Genomic DNA, 24931 nt, shown 5'->3' with positions numbered 1-24931 from the left:
GAACTCTGACTTCTCATCCTATTTATTTCCTGGAAAACTCCCACTCTGCCAAATCTCATTTGCCATCATTGGTGGGAGATTAGGGAGAAAATCCCAAGAACCATGATCAGCTCAGCCCACTGAGCCCCAGCAGAGGATAATGGTGCTCCTGCTGTTACAGGGAAGGCCTCTTGGGGAGTCAGGCTCTGCATCCTAGGGCAGCAGCTTCAGTCCCCAGCCTGCCCAACTCTGGGGCCACTGCAACACAAACAGAATCCCGCAAGGGACTTTAGTGCAGAACAGTTACAATAAAATAGGGTTACAGCAGTTAAAAGGAATGTACTAGATCCACAGGAATTATCATGGATAGAACTCAACAGTGTGGTGCTGAGTGAAAAAGGAAGCTGAGTACCATACACAGTGTGATAGCATTTAGATTGGTGTTTTTTTCTAGGAGTACATATTTATGTATAAAAAGTACTTTTTTTACAGTCTGGAAAGAAACAAGCCTGTTTCTGAGGTAGTAGGGGCAGCCAGAGGGATTTGAGCTTTGCCCTTAATATTGTATACTGCAACTGATTTAGAGAAGCCTGTGTCCCTTGTAAGATTTAAGAGTAATTTTTTTTTTTTAGACGGAGTCTCACTCTGTCGCCCAGGCTGGAGCGCAATGGCATGATCTCAGCTCCCTGCAACCTCCGCCTCTCAGGTTCAAGCAATTCTCCTGCCTCAGCCTCCCGAGGAGCTGGGATTACAGGCATGTACCACCATGCCTGGCTAATTTTTGTATTTTTAGTAGAGATGGGGTTTCACTATGTTGATCAGGCTGGTCTCATACTCCTGACCTCGTGATCCGCCCGCCTCAGTCTCTGAAAGTGTTGGAATTACAGGCGTGAGCCACCACACCCGGCCAAGAGTAATTTTTTTAAAGACGGTAATGTTAAAGAGGAGGCGGTGCTGACACTTCTTTCCCCTATCCTCTCTAGGGTGCAGTGCTACTGCACTACTGCTACTGCTGCACTAGCCTAAACATGTCAGTATGGCTCCTTCACTTCCATCTCAAGGAGCCAAGGGTACCCTACTGAACAGAGACCTAAGGGCCAGACTCAGTATCCTGCACTAGTGTAATCCCCTACCAAGAGAGACTTCAAAAATCCCAACCTAAGCTCAAGAATTTTACAAGGATCCAACAAGCTCCTTTGAGGGAACAGGGAAGAAATAGCTACTTCTGGTGGCCAACACCTCTCCCCTCCCTATCTCTCAACTACACTATAACTAATGGCTGACCAGCTGGGTCTAACAGCCTGTCCCTAAATTTGTCTACACTAGACTGGGTGTCCAAAGACCAGGGACCAAGTTGTCACTGACCATGGTATGGTTTAAGCCTCATGGGGAGATTCATCAGTGAGCTCCCAGCATGGATGTGTGGACAAGAATAAAGTACGAATGAGACACAGCTTCGTTGACCTAAGGGCACTCTGTCTGGACAGAAGGATGGCAAGCCCATCTGCAGCACCCCCTCCTCACCTGCTGCACGAGCTCAGGGGGCAGCTCGCCTCTCCACTGCTTCAATTGACGTGAGGCGAATGAGTGCAAGGCATAGGACATGGTGCCATACTCAATCCATAGGGACAAGTTGGAGCTGTCAATCTCCAGGGCCCGACGGAAGCAGTTCAAGACAGGTGTGGCATGCTTCCAAATGGGCCCATCACTCTTCAGCTCATTGGAGTTCAGCTTGTCCTGAATGCGGCTGGCCCGGGCCAGAGCCATGCCTGCCCAGGAATCAAACCTGTGGTGGTAACAAAAGCACCAGCTAAAAACAACACTACATGAAAAGCATGGAAGATAACGACAGCCTAGTGGACAGGCAGATGGACCCCATGGAAACTCCCTTCCCACACCAGGGCTCAGAGCCCAACTCTGCCACTCACTAATGCCATGACCATGACCCAGACCAGTCATGTCTCTGAGCCTTCATTCCTAACCTGTGACACAGGGCTAAGAAGACCTACCTCAAGAGAAGAGCTGTGGGCATTATGAGACAAAATGTATTTTAATCACCCAGCGCCTAATAGGCATGCAGTAAGTACTCTAATGGATGAGCTCTTGGACTCTGTTCCCCTGCTTTGAGGGGTTGCCCACAGAACAGCTCTGGTGGAGAGGAAAAGGAGTGCTCTACAAGGCAAGGCAGCAGCGGTCCAGCTAAAGCACCAGGAAGACCCTCAGCCAGGTGTGACCTTACCTACTTCTGTGCTGGCAGAGCCTGTCATTAGCACATTTGCCAACCAGAATCATGGGCAGCAGAGACCCCAGGACCCCAGCAACCCAGCTTCTACCCCATTCTCTCTCTGGGACCCTGAGCAGATCCTGCCCCTTCCAGCTCAGTTTTCAGCAGTAAAATGAAAAGTGAGGGACCACATGATGGCTGAGACCCTACCATTCTGAGACCACCCGAAAGAAACTGATAGTGAGAACACAGAAACCTGTCTGAGAGGAGGAATGGCCACAGAGACACCAAGACTAAGATGATCTCTGAGCACTTGATAGTCTGAGATTTGCTGAATGCTAGTACAAAGAACAGAAAAGGCAGCAATCAAATGGACAGACGCCACCCTCACACATGCCAATCGTCCTTAATGCACTGCTAGCACAGAAGAGCAGACTAAGCACCAAGTCTCGCCTAGCACCTGCCTGTTAAGGCCAGAACGAAAGTGGCCAAGGCCTGGAGCCCAGGATCAAGCCATCAAGTGCTTTCCTGGCACTGGGGCCAATCCCACGGGAGACCACGCCTCTGTGGCAGGGTTGCCTAATGGGCCAGGCTGATGGGTTGATACCCTCTAAACAGGCAGGTATGAAGGTTGGAGGGAGGCCCAGTTAAGCTGCCATGAGCCTTAATTCTGCTGAATAAGGGGCTGTCAGGTGAGAGGTGCCATGCAAAGACAGGTGGGTTTTATCACCCTCACTTTTCAGATGTGGAAGTAGGGGAACAGACGAGGAAACCTGAACTGTGGCGCAGTAAGCACTCAGCCAGACTGAGCATAGATAGGTCTGCTCTATCACACTGGTTCCCAGTCACCCCAAGAGGACGGCCAGGGCTCTGCCACATGGCTCCCTGACTGGAAGAAACCACAGGCTAAGCAAAAGAAGTTCTGTGAGAACCTTTCACACAATCTACACAAGTCTTGCAAACTGGCTTTTCCACTCACACCCAGTCCCTTCTCTTCTTGGCCAGATGGATCCTGACAAGGTGGAATTCTCTGGTTTTCCCTGAGTTAGGGTGGCTCTGTGCTCACCCATGGCTCAAGGGCAGCTATCACAGCCTGGCCTCTGAGTCCTTCCAGAAAGTGTGCCTACAGATGCTACTCTGAACCCTTTAGATGCAGGTCTGCCACAGAGGGTAGCCTCCTTTTGACCTTCACCCAAGGCTTACCTCCTAGGTAGGAAAAAATATTCCCTCTTAATCAAGTGCATCAAACTTTACAAATGTAGAAGGCCCCTTGAGAGGCTCCAGGCAATCACTACATTTTAAGAGAAAGCCAAACAGGGCTCCACAGGAAGAGAGCATGAGCTTCATGTGCAATGAGCTCTTCTACATGTACTATCATGACAATCGCTACTGCTAACAGTGCACTGCATCAGAGCAAAAAAGAGAACTCTGGCTTGAGTTTTTCTATTACTTGTCCCCAAGAAGGCAACCATAGTTAAGAAGCCTGCAGTGGAAGCAGCAAGAGTACACACCCTGGGGCTGTGAAAGGGGGCAGCACAAAACCAACAGGATGGAGCCAGGTTGCGCCTCCTTGCCCTGCACACCAGGGTCCAGATGGACACTTCGTACCTTCTCTAATAACCCTTTACCAATAACCCTCCCAGAGGACTTTGGAAAAGAGGCCTTCTCCTCTGCTCTTCTTTTTATGGAAAACCTGCCTTTCCTAACAACAGCAAAGTGCTAAACCACCCTCTCATTCCTTTTTCCCTGGTCTCTTTGCAATGGACAGGGAAACCCCAAAGTGGCCCACTGAAGAGCTTGCTGAGCTGGAGTCACCCCAGTCATCCCTGCAGCCAGCCTAGCCTCATGCTCTGGTCACTGACCTATTGGGGCAGATGCAGATGTCATGCATGTAGAACTTGATGGCCTTGGACTGCTCCTTGTTTTTGAAATGATAATCAGCCAGGAGGTAGTAAAGCTCGTTCACCACTGGAGGGGAGGGGTCAGCCCCCTCTGGGAGGCAGGGTACCTGGCAGGTGAGAGGAAAAGTATGAGGGGAGGTGGAGTCAAGGACTCAGATGTGACCAGTAAACCCAGGACTGTTTAGTCACAGGACAGACTCTCCAGCCTCTCCTGCCCCTCAGTCTGGTACAGAGCAGAAAAAGAAGCAAAGGAGCATATACAGCAGTGGCAGAGGGGAAGAGTGTGACCCAGCCCTGTCCCCCACCTCCTCAAGGTTGTGGGCCCACCTCAGTTGAAGTTCCCTCAATGTAGGCAGAGACTTTGTCCAGGCTAAGCGCTGGCCTCTCTGTGCGAGGCACAATGGTGGCAATTCTCTTCAGTAGGTTGGCCAAGTCAGCAGACACGGTGCTGGTCTTATAGCTGTCAAATTCAGGAAGGGTCTTGGGCTTAAAATACTCAAACATGAACAGTGCATCCTCCCATATAAGATCCACCTTGAAAAAAAGACAGAAGGCAGATTAGTAACACATTCAGGGTAAATGAAAAAGGAAAATTGCATTCCTCCATAGAAACGCACTTTGTCCAATGTAAATGAGGTTATGGCATATTGGAGAGCCTAAAACAAATCCCCATTATACTTAAAAAAAAAAAAAATCTGCACTACAAAAATTAGCTGGGCGCGGTGGCAAGCGCCTGTAATCCCAGCTACTCAGGAGGTTGCGGCAGGAGAATCTCTTGAACCCGAGCGGCAGAGGTTGCAGTGAGCCGAGATGGCACCACTGCACTCCAGCCTGGGCAACAGAGTGAGACTCCATCTCAAAAAAAAAAAAAAAAATCTGCATGACCACTATAATCCCCAAATCCAAGTGTCTGAAAAGCATAAGCCTAGTCTGTAAAAAGACAGACATTAGAAACCACAAGCTGCGCTCTATAAGCCCACGTGGCTGAGCCAGAGGGTGGGTTCCATCATGGGTGGGGACCTTGGGCCAGCCACAGACCCTCTCCACTTGGTAGACAAAATATTGAAGGAGAGCTGACTCCAGGGAGAGTGGCCCTAGGTTTGGGGTCCACAGCAGGGGCTCTGTCCTAAGGAGCTTACATTTTAGTGGATGGAATCCCTAAGATCAGAGAATAACTGACAGTACTGAGGAGTCATTAGATAATACACTCAATAGTGCTCTAAAAACCCAAACAACACAAAAATGGAAAACCTCTAAGGAATTATTCATATCCAAAATAGCAATAAACTATCGACAACTGCCATGCTACATTTTTTGGTTTTAGGGTAGTTTTGTTTGTTGTTTGTTTGTTTTTAGAGATGGGGCCTTGCTCTGCCACCCAGGGCTATTCACAGATGCAATCACAGTGCACTCCAGCCTTAAAATTCTGGCCTCAAGTAACCCTCCTACCCTCACCCTCCAGAGCAGCTAGAACTAAAGGTATGCACCACCATATCTGGTTCTACGTATTAGTCAACATTAGTTGAATGTCAGTCAACATTTATGAAAATAAGTTTTTGCAAGAAAAACCCTTGTCCTTTGATACACTCATCAGACTGTCTTCTCTCCTCCTTCTGATGCAACTCCAAGCAGGACTGCCAAGATGACTGTTGACAAATATGACATCCTTCAAAAGAGCTTACAGCTCCTGCTTCCCTCTTCGTTGGGCCTATTGCAGCACCCTCACCTGCTGGGCCGAGTGTTCCTCCAGGTACCTGGCCTTACTCTTCTTGCTGGGGAAGCTGTACAGGCAGTAGAAGCACTGCTCCAAGGCTGTCTCCAGCTCCTCCTTGTAAGGGTGCGTGTCTTCAGAGGTGGATGCAGTCAGTTCCTTCTGGAGTACTCGCACCTGTGGTGGGCAGAAGAGATGGCCTGAGGTGAGGGCCTGTAGCCACTGCCTCCCTGTCACAGCAGGGCCCCAGAGAAACCACCACTCTATCAACTCTTTTAACCTGAGGTGGCTATGTCTGTTGGGCTCCTGCATGACTTGATTCCAAAAACACCTGTTTCCTGGAAAAGTCTTGTTATCCTAATAGGAGTAATTCTGGTCCCACCTCTGGGCCCAACAGTAGCCTCCTGATGGGTTTACCAAGCTGCCTTTCTTTCAGCACACCTAGCCAATTTCTACCAGCCACCAGAAGAAGATATTTGCCTCCTGGGAACTTCACTCATTTATTTAGTCATTGATTTCCTCAACAAATATTTACTGAATACTTTCTTAAAATAGGTATAGTCCTTGCTTTTTAGAAGTTCAGATTCCAGTGGAGAGAATAAAGTTAAACAATAAACAAATAATTATAACATAAGATGATAAATCTCATTAGGGCTAAGAGAATCTCCCTCAGACAAAACATAAATGAGGATCAGAGAGGATGTGAACAACATAGTAAACAAGTTATATCTATGAATATGAGAGCCGACGGCTATTGTTATGCCCAACTATTAGCAAATACACATTATTTTCAAGCATTCATGAGATTTTTGCCAAAACTGGATGAAAAGCAAGTACAAAGACCAAAAACTAGATATAATACATACCACATCCTCAGCTGAACACAATTCAATAAAATTAGAAATCAATTATATAAAAATAGCAAACACCAAATATCAGAATATATGGGAGTCAGACAAAGATGTATCTGGGAAAACTTACAGTCTTCAATACAGGCATTAGAAAAGTGAATACTGGCTGGATGCAGCAGTTCATGCCTGTAATTCCAGCACTTTGGGAGGCCGAGGTGGGAGGATCGCTTGAGCCCAGGAGACTGAAACCAGCCTGGGCAACAAAGTGAGACTCTGTCTCTACAAAAAATTTAAAAATTAGCCAGGCATGATGGTACACACCTGTAGTCCCAGCTACGTGGGAGGCTAAGGCAGGAAGACTGCTCGAGCCCAGGAGGTCCAGGCTGCAGTGAGCTGTGATCGTACCACTGCACTCTTAGCATGGGCAACAGAGTGAGACCCTGTCTCAAAAAAAAAAAAAAAAAAAAGAGAGAGAGAATAAAATCAAGGAAGACCTCTGAGAAGAAAACAAATTTTCTTTCTTTTTTCTTGAGATGGAGTCTCGCTCCGTCGCCCAGGCTGGAGTGCAGTGGAACAATCTCGGCTCACTGTAACCTCCACCTCCTGGGTTCAAGCAATTCTCCTGTCTCAGCCTCCCAAGTAGCTAGGACTACAGGCACCTGCCACCATGCCCAGCTAATTTTTTTATTTTTAGTAGAGACGGGGTTTCACCTTGTTGGTCAGGCTGGTCTCGAACTCCTGATCTCAGGTGATCCACCCGCCTCAGCCTCCCAAAGTGCTGGGATTATAGGCGTGAGCCACTGCACCTGGCCCAAAATTTTTAAAAATAATAAAAATAGAAAAAAGAAAAAAAAAGAGTGAATACTAAAATAACCATTCAATTCAGTAAGTTAGAAACAATACAGAGTAAATTCAAAGAACGTAAAAGGAAATATTAAAGCGGTAATGAACTAGAAAGCAAATAAAAAATGGATCAATAAACCAACAGTAATTTGAAAAGACTAATTTATACAAACCTCATGAAAGACTGGTTTTTAAAAGGTGGGGGGAGAAAGCACAAACTATTTTAGCAATGAAAAGGGGGCATAACTCGAGGTACCACAGAACTTTTTAAAGCATAAGCAGAAACCATGAACAGCCTTATGCTCTAAGTGGAAACTGTTAAAACAATATAATTGACTTGAGAAGAGAAAATGTAATTGGACCTATAATCACTAAAGAAATAGTAGTTTAGAATTTATTATAACACTCCCCAAAAAGAGAGAGAGAGCTCTAGATCACAGGTGGCAAACCACCCCATGGGCCAAATCCTGCCCTTGTCTGTTTTGTAGGCCTGGGAGTTAAGAACGATGTCTGCATTTTTAAATGATTGAAAAAAAATTAACAGAAAAAAACTATTTTTTAACACATGAAGATTATATGAAATTCAAATTTTAGCGTCCACAAGTTTTGTTGGAACAAAGCTGCAGCCACTGATTTAAATAATATCTACGACTGCTTTTCTGAGGCAATGGAAGCCCTGAGTAGTTCCAACAGAGACCCTAGAACCTACAAAGCCTCAAAGATTTACTATTTGTCCCTTTACAGGAAAAGCTTTGGTGAACCCTGGCAAAGAGTATAAGACAAGGGGGAAAAAAGAAAAAAACTATAAGGATTGAAAAGGAAGGAAAAAATAGTTATTCGTGGATGATATGACTGTCTACATAGAAAATTCAAGTCTACCACCCACTAAAATTAATAGAAGCAATAAGCAAAGGAGCTGTGCATAAGAAAAAATTATTCAAAAAACTAGTGCTCCTGCATGCTCACAAAAACCAAATAGAAAAACTAACATTTAAATATCTATTTACAACGCTAATAAAAACAAATGAAACCTAGGCAACAATCTAACAAAATATACGCAACAATTTTACAGCTATACTTTGAAAAAATGAGAGTGAAAGGAAAAAAAGTATTATGGAGAAAATTATTAAGCTGAATTAAGGGACATGAAAGCATAAGACCTAAATAAACAGAGAGATATACCACATTTACGACTAGAAAGACTCAATCATACAAAAATGACAATTATTTTGCAAATTAATCTGTGAGGTCAATGTTATTCCAATCAAAATTCCAATGGCAGGTTTGCGTTAGGGGGTTGGATATCATAAAACATTACAGAGTGATCGTACAATGGTACAGAAGAGTAAAAGGCCAAGAATAGCCAAGAGACTAAGAGGTACATGAGTAGGTTAACCCTACCAGGTATCAAAATCTCTCAAAGACAATTCAGTATTGTCAGGAACAGACAAGACTCCTATGCCAATAAAAAGAACAGAGCCAACATGTAAGAAGGTGACTTACAAGTCAGCACAGAGAACAGACTCTTCAAAAAATGGTACAAACCAACTGGCCATGCATGTGGAATGCAAAATTGGATTCCTGCCTTATCTTTTAACAAAAATAAAATTTAGATGGAATACAGACACATGAAATACAAGAGCAAACTAGTAGACTAATGTAAAGGAGATCTTTACATAATTTTGTGAGAGGGAAGTAAAAGTACCCCCATCCCTCAAAAAATCACAAACCTCAAAGGAGAAGACTAATAAATTTGACATTCAAATTTTAAAATTCTGTAAAACAAACACCATACACATAGTTAAAAGATATCCCACATAAAGGTGCACAGAAATAGAAATAGAACTAAGCACACAGACACAATATGTGCACATAAAACTGGTGAAACTTATGTATCAGACAAAAGACTGGAATTCAGAGTACCTTAAGAAAAAAACTGCAAATCAATAGGAAAAAGAAAAACAAACCACTAGAAAGATGGGCAAATCATGTGAACAGGCAATTTGCATAAGAGGAAACCCAAGGGGTAAACAGGCATAAAAAGATATTCAATCTCACTAATAATTATAAATTATTAAAAAGAACATTTAAAGAACAATGAAATACCATTTCATGCCTTTCAGATGGCCATCAACATTTAAGTCTACTGTACTTAGGGCTGACACAGATGTGCAGGAATTCCCACACTGCTATCAAAAGTATAAAATTGTTCAATAATTTTGGAGAATAATCTGAAAATAAAATTTTTAAAGTTAACAATGTACACACTCTGTGATCCAGTAGTTCCTTTTACAGGAATCTACACAAGAGAAACTCTCACATGTATACATAAAACAACCTCTTGGTAGACGTTAACCATAATATCATTTGTAACTCCCAAAATGGATAAACAACCTTAATGCCATATTAGGAAAATTGTTTTAAAAATATAATAACAAATACTTACAGATGAATTGATATAAATGTCTAGGATTTGCTTCAGAATAATGTGGGATGATTGGGAAGGTAGATGGGGGAGTGGACATGCGTTATGAATAATAACGACTAACCAGTGCTCAGTATATGGAAGTGCACTATACTTTCTATTTTAATAATGTTGGGAATTTTCCATACTAAAAAGTTTAAGAGCATGATATACTCACACAATAGAACCCTGTAAAGCAATTAAAATGAATAAACTAGATGTACTTGTATCAATGTAACTGTATCTCAGTATACTAAAATAAAAGCAAGCTGCAAGAGGTTACATACTATATGATATTTAGTATGTAAAATTTTAAAACTCATGTAACTATATACTATTTACTGACATACAGATACATAATTAGGTATAAAAAAATGTGGACAAAAAGATACACACCAGCTTCAAGAGAGTGAGGGAGGTAGGGTAGTGAAGAGCATGCTTTCTTGTTAACTCTTATTTTTATCAGAAGACAAATTTGTGGCAAATACAGCAGATTGTCAACACATATAAAATCTGGGTGTGGTACACAGAAGGGGGGTGGGCACACAATGTAAGAGGGAATATCCAGGTGTTAATAAAGGCTCTATAGCACAGGGGCCATTTGAGCTGTGTGGAGATGAACAGATAAGAATCCATCAACCCAAGTAAAACATATGAAAAGAAATAACTCAAGAAAAGAAGAGACTCAAGAGGATTTCTCTCAGAGAACATTTCCATTCTATCTAAGAAAATAATCCACACAAAAGGTCTCCCTGATGTTGGCCTCAAATCACTCTCAAGATGGAATCCTTTTACCTGCAGACCATGAGCCTGGGGCAAGAAGAGGTAGTAATGAAGCATTCAACCTTCATAACCCTCCATGGCACCCAGAATCATGAGTGCTCAGCAAGAATTTCTGGAGAAATTAATGAATGTCTTTATGTTTGTTCATTCATTCATTCAAGAAATACAACTGGGCAGCAGTCTGTCAGGTATTGCTCAGGCCCCAGGGATGCTTCAAACAGCAAGACAGAAAAGGTCCCTGGTCCCAGGGATGCTATCTGGTGGGGGAGGGGCACATGACAGAAACAAATGGTGGGGGTCCCCAGCAGTAGACAGGACAGCATGTGGCAAGAGAGAAAAGCCTCTTTGAAAAGGCAGGAAGGAAACAACAAACCAGTCATGCAGAAGCTGAGGAATAGCATGGCAGGCAGAAGGCACAGGGTGGTCAGGAGAGCTGCTGCAAAGGTTGGAGAAATGTAAAGGCTGGGCCTTGGGCAGGAAAATCAGGAACTACAAAATGAAACACAACAGTGCTCAACTCACTTCTACTCCCTCAAATTCATTAGCAGATATCAGCAGCTAGAATTCATGCTCCACTAGAAAAGACGCAGATTAAGAAAAACGAAATAGGACCATCCTGTTGCCCCTTCAGCCCACCCCTTCACTCTTAGCACCACTCCCACCCAAGCTAGCCTAAGGTATTAACTCATTCTTCCCAATCAGCATAAGGAGGATGGCCTTGTGGAGGTGACCTTATGGAAGCAGAGACTGTCCCTGCAGAGGGTTGGTTGGCAGAGGGAAGGCAGAAAAAGGGAGTGGCTGAGTCCTGGGCAGCATTACAGACTCAGCCTGGCAAAACTCTTCCAAAAATAGTCTTGGAGAGTAGAGCTGACCCAGGGTGAGCATCCCAAAGGCCCTCAGAGCTCACGGGGTAGGGGAGACATTCAGGCATCTGGAGCTGGGGCTGGAATTTGCCTCAGACACTAACCAGCAACAGGGACCTGGGCCAGATGGGTCTCCTGGACAAATCACATATTCAGCCTAAGTGTCTTGCAAACTGTCAAGCTCTATACATACATGAGCTCTATACATATGCATACTCTCCTTTAACCCATATTTATTAAGCACCTACTATGTGCCAGGTGTGTGCTAGGTACTTGGATCCAGCAGTGAACAAAACTAGCAAAACCCCCTACTCTCTCTAAAGTTAATTTCAGTGGAGCAGAGACACACAATACACTCAATGAGTGTATCACACAGCATGCTAGAGGTTAAGCGCTGAGGGGAAAGCACAGGAAGATGGGGAGTACTGGGAGGGAGGGTGCAGTTGTGAAAGAGCAGGTATTGTTCCCTGAAGAGAAGGTATAGAGCAGGTGATGGCAAACGTTTTCTTAAAGGGCCAGATACTAAGTATTTTAGGCTTTGCTGGCCATACACCTCCATCACAGCTACTGCACTCTGCCACTCTACTGCAAAAGCAGCCACAGTTAATATGTAAATGAATGGGCATGGTTATATCCCAATAGAACTTCACGAATAAATATTATAGGCTGGGTCTGAGGTCCCTGTCTTGGTATATGAAGAACACCAGGTGCTCTGTAACTGGTCTGCATGCTGCTTGGCCTCTTACTCAACAGTGAGATTGGAGACAGGGTTCGTGCTGCTTATCCCTAGTAAACCCAGGGAGCTACTTCCAGTCAATCACAACTGACAAGTGCAAGGAAGTGTATGTGCTCTCACTAATCATTTAGTGACTGAATGGATGTAATAATAGCTATTGAATGAGCAACTACTACTTGGCATTGTGAGTCATGCTTAGTAAACAGGACTCAATAGAAGGCGGTGGTGGTGCATGTGGTTATTACTCCTGAAATTACAACTACAAGGCCTAGCCCCGTGCCTGACTAGGAAGAAACTCAGTAAGGACTAGTGGATCTAAATCCACCTGCTGTTCAAGAGCTCCAGAGCTTCCTGAGCCTCAGGTACACAAGGGAACTTTCTGGCAAGAAAGTCTTATCAGACTTTCTGACAAGCTTCAGTAACTACAGTGAGAAATGCAGTAAGTCAAACACACACAGTGGGCCCACTGAGGGAAGGCCAAGCAAGCCCAGCGTGCCAACATGAATCTGTCCCCTTCCCATTCCACCTCCCACCCCAGCCCTGCCCTGCACTGGCAGTCTGCAGCCCAAGGGGAAGCACTTACATAGAATCGCAGCAGAGCCCCATCTGAATTGCAGCACCAGGACCTTCTGCCCAAATACTCGTGGGCTGTGTTCAGCAGCATGAGGGAGGATGGGAGCATGGGCGTCTCTGACATCCCTAGGGAAAGCCCAGGCCGACAGACACAGAGTTAGTGTGGGAACCTGCGTGCCTGCAGGGGCTGCGAGGCTCAGTCTCCTCTTTTCGGGCTTTTCTGTCTTTATCAACATGACTACAGACTTTTCCTTTCCCTTTTTTTTTTTTTTTTTTTTTTTGCCTTTTTAAATAAGTAGTGACTTGACTGGCTTTACTAAAGCAATACATGCTTATCAAAACACAATTCAAGCCATATAGGAAAATATAAAGGAGCACACTTTATCCATCAAAATACCAGCCCAGAGAGAACCAATGCTGACATCTGGTGAACCTCAGTCACAGCATCCATCTGTGCATATCTGATGCATTTTGAATGAGAGAAAAGTAATTTGTTACAATGGAACCCATACTACACATGCCATTTCTTAACTTAAAAAAAAAAATTTTTTTTTAAGAGATAGGGTCTAACTGTTGCCCAGGCTGGAGTACAGTTGGCACAATTATAGCTCACTGCAGCCTCCAATTCCTGGACTCAAACAATCTTCCTGCCTCAGTCTCCTGAGTAGCTGGGACTACAGGCGCGAGCTACCACACCCAGCTAATTTTTAAATTTTTTGTAGAGACAGGGTCTCACTATGTTGCTCAAGCTAGTCTCGAACTCCTGGCCTGCCTCGGCCTCCCAAAGTGTTGAGACTACAGGTATGAGCCACGGCGCCTGGCCTTAAAAGTTCTTAGATTTAGGTCTACCTGAATAATACAGAAGAAAAAGAGTAAAACAGGAGGAAAAAGAACTACTGAATTCCAGTTACACATTTGTTTACCACTAGAAGTATTATTTGTTTATAAAGGTCCCTTAGTATTTTTGAAACTCTGGGCCATAACCCATTAACGACTTATAACTAGCATTTTTAGAGTGGATCAGGACAGAACATGTCAGAAGCCACTAGTAATAACTTTCTTTCATGAAATTTATTTTGTACTTTTTCTTCTTTTTTTTAAGATGAGGTCTCACTTTTGCCCAGGCTGGAGTACAGTGGCATGGTCATAGCTCAATGCAGCCTCCAACTCCTGGGCTCAAGTCATCCTCCTTTCTCAGCCTCCCAAGTAGCTAGGTCTCTAGGTGCCACCACCACACCTGGCTAATTTTTTTAATTTTATTTTACTTTTTGTAGATACTGGATCTTACTACGTTGCCTGGGCTGGCTTCAAACTCCTGGCCCCACGTAATCCTTCTGCCTCAAACTCCTGAAGTGTGGGAATTACAGGAGTGAGCCACCATGCCCTGTTACTTTTGGCTCTTAAGTGCAACCAATTGTTCCAATTTGTCATATTCATTCTGCTCCATGCTGTTTGCATTTATGACTTTATAATGGTGAGATTTAGTTTGCAGTGTTTTCCTCAGTTCTACAATTTTCCTTTTTGTTTCATTCTGTTTGTCAGCTCAAAAGCCCAATTCTGCTTCCTCCGCCTTCCTTATAAACCCTGTCTTAGTATCTGCTTCCAGAGAATTCAGTATGTGATAACTGTTATTATTTTTCCTGGGTGATAATATCCTCACCAGGCCCCTCACCACCCAACCATAGTGTGTTTTATCCCAGGGCCCCTTCCCTCAGCTCAGTCTGCACACTGGAAGATGGCAGGATCCTGTGGCTCTTCCTGCCTCTGCCAAGGCCAAGGGTGGGATGGAGGAGGTTTCCCCTCATGCCACTCTCCACAAATGAGAATATTAATAATATTTCCCAGGATTTGGTCAACTTGCTATCTTCCATCAGTTCTCCTGCTGAGGGACATGCAGAGACAGAGCCACATCTACTGCCACTCCACCAGAATCTTTCTTTTTTCTTTCTTTTCTTTCTTTTTCCTTTCCAATCTCTCTCTCTTTCTTTGATGTACTTTTCAAAGTTTAAGGTATTTGACTATTCCTCTATCCGTGTTTACTTGCTGGCAGTTTTTTGAAAACTAATTTTTGTTTGCATAATTAATTTTGACGAAAAGGAGAATTTCAGTCCAGAAGTCTTTTCGTGTTATTTTTCTAAGAAAAATAACAAACTTTTATAGTTATAAACTTTAGGTTTTTTTTCACCACTAAAATCCTTTTGGAGAACAATGTGGTACCAGAGGTAATAATTATCAAGAGCTCTAAAGATATTCATTCCTAGAAATTTATCCTAAAAAATTGGGTACAAGCAAAAAGGCATGCATGAGGTGTTCATCACGGCATGACCCGTAAGAATGAAATAGTGCAGCCAAACTAAGGGTTCAGCAGCGGGGATGGTTCAATAGTGCATGCACCTCTCATCAGCATGATGAAAACAATGCAGCAAAATGGAGCAACAGCTTTACAAAACAGAAAATAAAAGCCTTTTGCAATCTGGCCCCTCTTCCCATATCCAATCCCCACGCCCCAGGTCTCCTGCCTGACTTAAGGCTTGCTCAGTCCCTGGCCCCACTCCACCTCCCCAATGTCTTCCTCTGCCCCTGCTCTTCCTTCAGGGCTCAACTCAACCCACACCCACACCCATGGGCAGCATCAGGTGCCCTCCTCTCCATCCACCACACCATCCTGGTGTTAGATAGTTGATCTGTCTCCCACTATCACAAACCTGTCAAGGCCAGAGGTATCCTAGCCACAGAGCCCTGACATGTAGTGAGCAGCTGGTAACTTTCTGAGCAGTGAATAAAATTATAGAGAGAATGTGAAGGGAAGGAGAAAAACCACATATTAACTCTGGTTTTCTCTGAGCAGTTGGAATAGGGATGACTCTTTCCTTTCCACTTTTCTTGTTTTACAAATTATTGAGGAAAAATCTTCAATAAACTTAATTTTAAGCTAGTTGAATACAAGCATCAATAGACACATATTATTCTAACAACTGCACACAAACTAGATGTGCATTAGGCCAAGTCTGGACAGCAAATGCAAGAAAACAAAAAATGGAAAAAAAAAAGATCTATCTGATAAGATTACAGGCAATCTTTGCTTTAAGTGTCATTTAGCTGCAGTACTGTCGTTTCTTCAATCCAGCACACTTTCTATCATTGCACTGACTATGGATCCATTGCCATCTCCATTAAGGGTCTGGGGCTCGCCCTCCCTGGATTCTCATCACTCAGCACCCACCATGAGCCAGGCACTGACCCACCATGGTGATTCATGGCTTTATTATTTCATTTCATCCTCAGAATAACCTTCTGAGGTAGATATTATTATTCCCAATATGGGTATGGGGAAATAGAGGCTGAAGTTATATGACTTGCCCAAGGTCACACATCTAAGAAGTGACAGTTGGGATGTGGAACCTGTGCTCGCTCCATGCTGCCCTCGGCTTACCATCCCTTCGGGTGTCATGGGGATTAAAGGAGCTAGTGGATACAAGGCCTCCTGGAGCAGTGTCAGCATTTGTCATAAGTAGTCACCTGTTGTCACTCCCTCCATGCTGCCATCTGCACCAAACATACAATGCTCACACATCCAGGCCTCCCGTGCCCACTGCACAGTAAGCTCCCTCAGGGAGAAACCAAGGACACTTCTGCCTCTGTCCAAGCGCATGCAAAATCCTTGGATTGAGAGGACTGAGCCCCACTCACAACATCTGGATAAGGTCCAGGACCCTAGGGCAGAGGACAGGGGCAAGGACATGGGAGTCACAGCTCATCCCTACTGCACCCACTGCCTGTGCACCTTCCTCCGCTGGGTTTTGGAGCTGCTGCTGGTGGCACAGAGAATGGAAGGTGTCTTCCTCCTGCCAGATGATCCGGTGTAGAATGATCCAGGGTAGCACTGAAGAGACGTGGGGCTCCTTGGCCTCCTCCTGCACAGCCATGCTGCAGTCAATGACCTGACATTGCGGGGTGGGAGACAGCAGAAGTGTCACAGCAGGGTAAGCCTTCAGGGCAGACTGAAGGGAGGCAGGAGGCCTCTTGGGGAGCTGGTACGTGCTGCCTGCCCACCCCCACTGCTCAGATGTGGGCACTGTAACCTAGCAGATCCTCAGCATGTCATCGGACAGAGACCCATAGTGTCCAATGATAGTCACACTACTCTCCTTCATGCCACATGCAGTTACTGACACCCTCAGTACCTACTATGTGCTGTGTCCTGTGAACAGGGCATGGGGGAGCTGAGAGCCCAGAGAGAAGAGAGCCATGGACAAGCTACACAAGTGCAAAGAGTCAGTATGGCTGCTGCAATGAGAACAGATGCAGCCACAATGGCTCACAGAGGAGGGGTGGGGCAGACAGGTGAGAGCCTTATTAAGAAAGTTTCTGAGTGGCTGTGGTGTGTCCAACACCCAGGGAGGGCAAGGAGTGGGGGCAGAGGACAGGCATGCAGGCAGGGACCCCAGGGGGTAGCCCAGGAAGGCTGCAGCCAAGGGAGCACAAGACCAGGGGGAGAGACAGGCCTGGAGCTCAGTGTACCTTAAGTGACACACAACCTGGAGGGAACATGAAGGGTTTTAAGTGAGGGAGAAGCACATTCATATCTGTTTTGGAAAGGTGCCTCTGTGGCTGGAGAGTGGCTGGAGCGGGCAGAGGAGACTGTGGCAAGTGTGCTGCCACAGCTCAAGCAAGAGTAGCAGTGGCCTGGACTACAGCAGAAAGATGAAGACAGAGGGAGAAACAAAGGCTGGAGGGGTGAGGATATAGATTTGGCAGGACTTGCTGATGGCCTGAGCGGGAATTGAGGAGAGAGCCCAGAGTGCTTCAGAGGAAGATTCTCTGCCTTAAAGACTTCCTGGACGATGCAGGGTGCTGTGACTACCCCTCAGTTGGAAGTGCCAGGATACCGTGGGATGCTGGAGCCATCCCGGCCTGCGCTCTGGCCCCCATTCTGCCTCTGGCTCACTGCAGGCAGACCAGGGCCTCCCCGTGAGGTTATTTCTTCCCCTCTGGGACGGATGGTCTGGAAGAACCCCATGGCACCAAGTGCTACACAGTCTCTAATCCCCAGATTCGACCAGCCCCAGGAAGGTTTGCAGCCTGCGCACAAACCCCTCCTCAGATCCCGAAAGTTCCAACCAAAGAAGCCATCATGTCCCCTTTGGGTGCCTAATTAGCAATGAAAGCTATGATCTACTGAAGAAGCAGGATGTCAGACAGACATACCTGCTGGGGCAAGGGCAGGGTGAGAAGGAGCCAGGGGTTACCTGGATGAGGTTGTTGGTGAGCCGCACGAGGCCAGTGGTGGAGGATGATACCTTCAGGATGCTACCACTGCTGTCTGCAGAGAGGGCCTGCTCGATGCCCATCAGCAGTTGGGTCACTGTGGCCACCCACTCCTCCTTGGCGGCAGCCTCACTTGAGTTCACCATCTGCTGGACAGCCTCGTTCAGAGCCACATCGGAACACTCAAAACACTGCCGATAGTCCTTCAGCCGGAGCAAGGAGTCCTAGTACAGCAAGAAGCCAGGTGAAGTGCACGGTGAGCTCAGCACATCTGGGCCCAAGGCCTGAGCAGAGACAACTGAAGGAAAACAGATGAGGGGCAGCAAAAGAAAGGGAAGAACGAGCCCCAGCACAACATAGGCCCCATGCAGCCCGGAGGTGCCTAGAAGGGCAGTCCAGTGGCCTGTGTGCAATGGCAGCAGAGAATGTCACCAGCCAGGGAGCTTTCAGAAAGGCTTCACCTCTGTACCTCAACTTCCCCATTTATAAAGTGGGGACGCTGGGAATGAGGCTGCAGAGCCAGCCAAGGTGAGACAGGCACCCCAACACCTGTCAGCTCTCCCCAGAGCCACTGTGCCCATCCAGTGCCAGGGCTCTGGAGGGGGTTCAGCAGCAAAGGGGCAGACTGCCAGGGAGGGACTACCTCAGCGGAGGAGGGCCTGAGCCAAGGCCACAACAGGGGCAACTGGCCAGGCAACACTAAAGTCATCACTCTATCAGCCTCCTCCTCCCCAGGTGCCCTGATGGGGCCAATGTGTAAGCCATTTGAGCCTCAGCCACCACATCATCCCCTCAGCGGCACTGTGGGCATTAAATGAGCTGATGTGCATATTACACTCAGCACAGTGCCTGGCACATGGAAGAACTCTCAGAACACCACACTGAACTGTTACTTCTATTTTAAAAGCTTCTCTTTGGAAACCACTGCTTTTCGCAAAGCTCCTTTTTTTTTTGGCCTAGAATACAACCCATTTAAATGCCTGGGATCTCTCATCACTGTGCTGGTGCATGGGGAAACACAGCTTGTCTGTGAATTCACAGATCTGGTGGGACGCTTGTTACACCTACAGGAAGCACCTGCTGCCCGGTGACCCACTGGGCTCTAACCTCGCCACAGCCCAGGCCTGGCAGCGGCTCCTCCCAACCTTGACATGTGCAGCTGCCACTCTCTGAGGTGAGACCAACAGGTGTGGGGTCAGAAATACCTGAAACTGCCTTTGGAATGTGGTGTAGTATCTGAAAACAGATCAACCCCCCCCCCCAATTTATAAATCCTAATTGCCAGGAAAATGGGGCCTGTGTTTCATTAGAGAAAGCCAGCAGCCTTTACCAGGAGGCCACTGGGGTGCGAGGGTGCCTACAGGGTGCTGATGTGGGAGTCCAAAGCCTGAGCTGATGCCTCCTGGTCAAAACACCCAACATGTGAGAGCCAGAGGATTATTTTCCAGCATGATAAAGACTACTAAATGCAACCAGAGTCATTGTGAAAGTCAGGGACAAGACAAGGACCTGCTAACGGTGCTCTAAAATATGACATAATCTCCAGGGCTCAAGGCCAGACAGAGCAAAAAAGTAGAATAAACACCAACGAATGAGGAGACCAAATTACCATCGACTGGGGGCAACACAATCATCTACCCAAACATAATAAAACAAGCCAGACAGAAAACAAGAAATAATGGGAACTCAGTGAAGCACCCAGACTCAAACACAAAAAAATCAATAGGGTTCCTATAAGCCAGCAACGTAGGAATACATGGAAAAGATAGTGAACAACAAAAAGATTCTGCTCAATATAGCAACCAAAAATATTAAGGACTAAGAATCAACTCAACAAGACACAAACTATCCAATTAGACTGAAGAACATAATAGGCAGCTTGCCCACTGGAAGAAAGTGCCACTATACACCCACAGGAAAAGACTGCAAGTTCAATGCCCCACTTGAGAAAAGCTAAATGAAACAAGTTAAATGCAAAACATAAAACATTAACACTGCGGGAATAAAACAAAAGCAAATACTCTTTTTATCTCTCTGTTGATGGGTCTCTTGTCTGCCCCCCCTCAAGAACATGGGGTCCCTCAGAGCAGCCTTCCTCTTGGCCCAGTGCCAGGTACCCCATAAAAGCTCAAGCTATGTGTGTAGAATAAATGGATGAATATTTCTCCACTCTTGGAAAGACTGTCTAAGCATAGGAACAAAAACCACAGTGAACAATGAACAAAATCACACATGTATGAAAACATCAAAAGATTTGACAGCATAAAAATTCAGAACCTCTCTGCAATTTAAAAGCAAACAATTGGGAAAAAAATATTTGCAAGATTTGTTGAGAAAAAGATTACTATCTTTAATATACAAAAAAAAGCACTCCAAATCAATAAGAAAACACTCTCAATACGAAATTGAGCAATAATCAGGAAACCTTAATTCACAAAAAGCAGGAGCTTCCACAGCATTCGGCTCGGACCTCAAGCACAGCCCTTATCACAGCTCAGCGCCTGCCCAAGCAGCAGTTCCTCCCCCATCAATGGGGTATCCTGCCACATCCAGCTGTTCTAGAAGACAATAAGAGCAAGACCACATCTGAGCATTGAGGCCATCCTATGGAGGCAGAGACCACTGGCCTCTCTCCGCTTTCTCCCACCCAGCACCCTTCCTGGTATGCTGGCTGTCCCTCCCACACATAGCCATGCTGGGCCACCTTGCAGCCTGCCAGGTAACAGGTCACACACATCTCATCCGCTGATCTTGGCTTGGGCCTGACTGACCTCCTCTGCCAGGAGCTGGAGCCTCCTTCCCTCCACCCCCTTCTCCCTCCTGCTTCCCCAAACCAACTCTTTCTTCCCCTTTCTCCATGACTGAGGTGCTTCCATTTGTTCCCACAGTCGCACCTCTTAACTATTTCCCAGTTCAACAATGTTAATGATTAAAATGCTTCGTGCAATCTGTGCAAAAAGCCTGGGAGAAGACTGGACTCTCTTTCCAAATTGAAAGGGAAGTACCCCATAGATACAAAACACAATGTGATTAGTAGGATGAAGCATAAGGGACCAGAACTCAATGCCACTAAGCATATTTTGCGTATTATCTTCCATGTTTATCTCGGTGCCAACTCAACCCTCCTGAGGATGGTGGCAACGATGACAGCAGTACCTCCACAGCACCTGCTAGTGCCAGGCATGGTGCCAACACACATTACCTTGTGTAATCCCTACAACAGGACTCTGAGCTAAGGACATTGGTCATCCCTATCCTAGAAATGAGGAACTGAGCTCAGAGAGGTTGAATAACTGCCCAGCACCCAGCAGCTGCCAGTTCCCTGGCAGGCTCTTGGTAAGAGTTTACCTCCTGAGGAACAGAAGCACAGAAGGATTCAGGAGGGCACATGAGGTTTCAAACATAAGGCTAGTGTTATTTTTCTTCAACACATTGGTCTTTATTTTATCTTGATTCTTTCCACTGTACAGATATTTTAGCCACTTTTATATTTACCTTAAAAAGCAATACAAAACAAGATGGATGAATAAACAAGTGGATGGACAGATGATGACCTGACCATTCTTCCTTCCTCCTCTGCCACACAGAAGTTCTGAGTCAAGTGTGGGGTTCACCCTAAGCCACGCAGAACCCTAGAACCTGCACTCCTTGGTTCTAACTTTCCATTAGTCTTGACCATATCTTCTGACTAACATCTTCCTGGGGGCTTAGTGGTTTTGACATCCACTCTCTTCTAGCTATACATTCTTAAGAACTAGTGGTTTTGACATCCACTCTCTTCTAGCTATACATTCTTAAGAACTACCGCAGAACCTCCAGAGAATAAACACAAACAAGCAAGGAGAGAAGGTGCAAGTGGGTGTGAGGGACACTGGCAGCACACACCTGCAGCAGAAGCAGCTGGGCTGGCCTCTCAGGAATGGAAGTCATAAACTCCAGGTGTTTGGCCCGGTCAAACCCACTGGTGCACAAAGTGGGGCGGAGCAGATGCACAACAGCCTTGTAGTCGCCTGCTTCATACAGCCGCTGAATCTCCTCCAGGGACTGGCACCGCTCCAGCGACTTCAGGTTCTTATCAATCTGAAAAAGGCCCGGCAATGCTGTATGAGGGTAAACCCCTCAGCCCCTGCCCCACCGAATCTGGCCAGTGTTTGTTTTTATCAGACTTGGATGAGGAGAATAAAAATTAGACTATGTTCCAGCCCAAAAAAAATTAGATTCCTCCTTCATACATCAGTGTTTACACTAAACGTATGTGTTAAAAGTATTTCTATTAATGGCTAGGCATCCAATTCTTTAAAAAACAAGCACATCAAAAACCAAAAACTACTCAGAAGCAGAGGAGTTCCAGGAAAGCATCCACCAAGATAGCTGGACAGCCTTGTGGTCACAGTTCAGCGAACCAGTCTTGCAGAACCGCGGAACATCGGGTTGTCAGAGACTCAGCAAGCCTGGACCAGAGGTTGTCATACGCTACATGCAGGACCTGACGAAGCCCTGGCATGTAGACAGCCCTGTACTTGTACTTGTCCCTGAAATAACTCTAGGAGAGTCTGAAGGCCACTTTCAGCCAGTGTGGACATGTCACAGATGCAGAACTGCAGCAGGGTCTGGAGCTGCTCAATGAATAAAGTGGCACCTGGGTGGAACTTGGCATATAGGCCACACACTGCTGACTCAACCCCATGGCCAGCCCAATACTGGTCTGCTCCAGCTGATATTTCCTTCCAGTTCCACTGGGGTGGCTGCCACACATAGCCAGGAGAGCAGAGCAATGACTGCTTCTAAATAGTGCTGGTGAGAGCTCCCACACCTGCTTTCCACCAAGGATCTGCAGTGTCCCAGTGTACTAGAGCAGCCTTTCCCAGGCCTCTCCTGTCTTCCCAACAGAGGCCCCACTCAGCATATGGGAAGCTCTCTTGTTCCTCAGAAACAGGTCAACCCTGGGCTAACTATGCCAAATCACAAGAAACCTTTGACTAAAAAATACCATTTAAAACCTTTCACTGCCTCTCCCTCTCCCTACGGTCTCCCTCTCCCTCTCTTTCCACGGTCTCCCTCTGATGCCAAGCCGAAGCTGGACTGTACTGCTGCCATCTCGGCTCACTGCAACCTCCCTGCCTGATTCTCCTGCCTCAGCCTGCCGAGTGCCTGCGATTGCAGGCGCATGCCGCCACGCCTGACTGGTTTTCGTATTTTTTTGGTGGAGACGGGGTTTCGCTGTGTTGGCCGGGCTGGTCTCCAGCTCCTAACCACAAGTGATCCGCCAGCCTCGGCCTCCCGAGGTGCCGGGATTGCAGACGGAGTCTCGTTCACTCAGTGCTCAATGGTGCCCAGGCTGGAGTGCAATGGCGTGATCTCGGCTTGCTACAACCTCCACCTCCCAGCCGCCTGCCTTGGCCTCCCAAAGTGCCGAGATTGCAGCCTCTGCCCGGCCGCCACCCCGTCTGGGAAGTGAGGAGCGTCTCTGCCTGGCCACCATCGTCTGGGATGTGAGGAGCCCCTCTGCCTGGCTGCCCAGTCTGGAAAGTGAGGAGCGTCTCTGCCCGGCCGCCATCCCATCTAGGAAGTGAGGAGCGTCTCTGCCCGGCCGCCCATCGTCTGAGATGTGGGGAGCGCCTCTGCCCCGCCGCCCCATCTGGGATGTGAGGAGCGTCTCTGCCCGGCTGCCCATTATCTGAGATGTGGGGAGCACCTCTGCCCGGCCGCGACCCCGTCTGGGAGGTGAGGAGCGTCTCTGCCTGGCCGCCCCGTCTGAGAAGTGAGGAGACCCTCCGCCCGGCAGCCGCCCCGTCTGAGAAGTGAGGAGCCCCTCCGACCGGCAGCCGCCCCGTCTGGGAAGTGAGGAGCATCTCCGCCCGGCAGCCACCCCGTCCAGGAGGGAGGTGGGGGTCAGACCCTGCCCGGCCAGCTGCCCCGTCCAGGAGGGAGGTGGGGGGTCAGCCCCTGCCCGGCCAGCCGCCCCGTCCGGGAGGGAGGTGGGGGATCAGCCCCCGCCCAGCCAGCCGCCCCGTCCGGGAGGTGAGGGGCGCCTCTGCCCGGCTGCCCCTACTGGGAAGTGAGGAGCCCCTCTGCCCGGCCACCACCCCGTCTGGGAGGTGTACCCAACAGCTCATTGAGAACAGGCCATGATGACAATGGCGGTTTTGTGGAATAGAAAAGGGGGAAAGGTGGGGAAAAGATTGAGAAATCGGATGGTTGCTGTGTCTGTGTAGAAAGAAGTAGACATGGGAGACTTTTCATTTTGTTCTGTACTAAGAAAAATTCTTCTGCCTTGGGATCCTGTTGATCCATGACCTTACCCCCAACCCTGTGCTCTCTGAAACATGTGCTGTGTCCACTCAGGGTTAAATGGATTAAGGGCGGTACAAGATGTGCTTTGTTAAACAGATGCTTGAAGGCAGCATGCTCCTTAAGAGTCATCACCACTCCCTAATCTCAAGTACCCAGGGACACAAACACTGCGGAAGGCCGCAGGGTCCTCTGCCTAGGAAAACCAGAGACCTTTGTTCACTTGTTTATCTGCTGACCTTCCCTCCACTATTGTCCTATGACCCTGCCAAATCCCCCTCTGCGAGAAACACCCAAGAATGATCAATAAAAAAAAAAACAAAAAAAAAAACCTTTCAGCTGGGCACAGTGGCTCACACCTGTAATCCCAGCACTGCGAGAGGCCAAGACAGGTGGATCACCTGATGTCAGGAGTTCAAGACCAGCCTGGCCAACATGGTGAAA

At 46.8% G+C, this 24931-nt stretch overlaps 1 protein-coding gene across 8 annotated transcripts in view; it reads right to left on the bottom strand.

Annotated features, from left to right (window-relative positions):
* The window catches only part of CABIN1 (calcineurin binding protein 1), a 168353-nt gene that overhangs the window by 90316 nt on the left and 53106 nt on the right, over window positions 1-24931 (bottom strand). For all 8 annotated transcript variants that reach the window (XM_003811073.5, XM_055105565.2, XM_055105564.2 and 5 more), the window contains 8 exons: window positions 22082-22276; window positions 18178-18420; window positions 16713-16869; window positions 12939-13054; window positions 5831-5992; window positions 4432-4638; window positions 4066-4211; window positions 1504-1765 (listed from right to left, as the gene is read on the bottom strand). In XM_003811073.5, coding sequence (XP_003811121.4) covers window positions 1504-1765; window positions 4066-4211; window positions 4432-4638; window positions 5831-5992; window positions 12939-13054; window positions 16713-16869; window positions 18178-18420; window positions 22082-22276 — 1488 coding nt within the window. The remainder of the gene's footprint in view (window positions 1-1503; window positions 1766-4065; window positions 4212-4431; window positions 4639-5830; window positions 5993-12938; window positions 13055-16712; window positions 16870-18177; window positions 18421-22081; window positions 22277-24931) is intronic.

The sequence above is a fragment of the Pan paniscus genome, chromosome 23 (assembly GCF_029289425.2).
Source record: "Pan paniscus chromosome 23, NHGRI_mPanPan1-v2.0_pri, whole genome shotgun sequence".
In the NCBI taxonomy this organism is placed as follows: Eukaryota; Metazoa; Chordata; class Mammalia; order Primates; family Hominidae; genus Pan; species Pan paniscus.
This window is presented reverse-complemented; position numbering and strand designations above follow the sequence as displayed.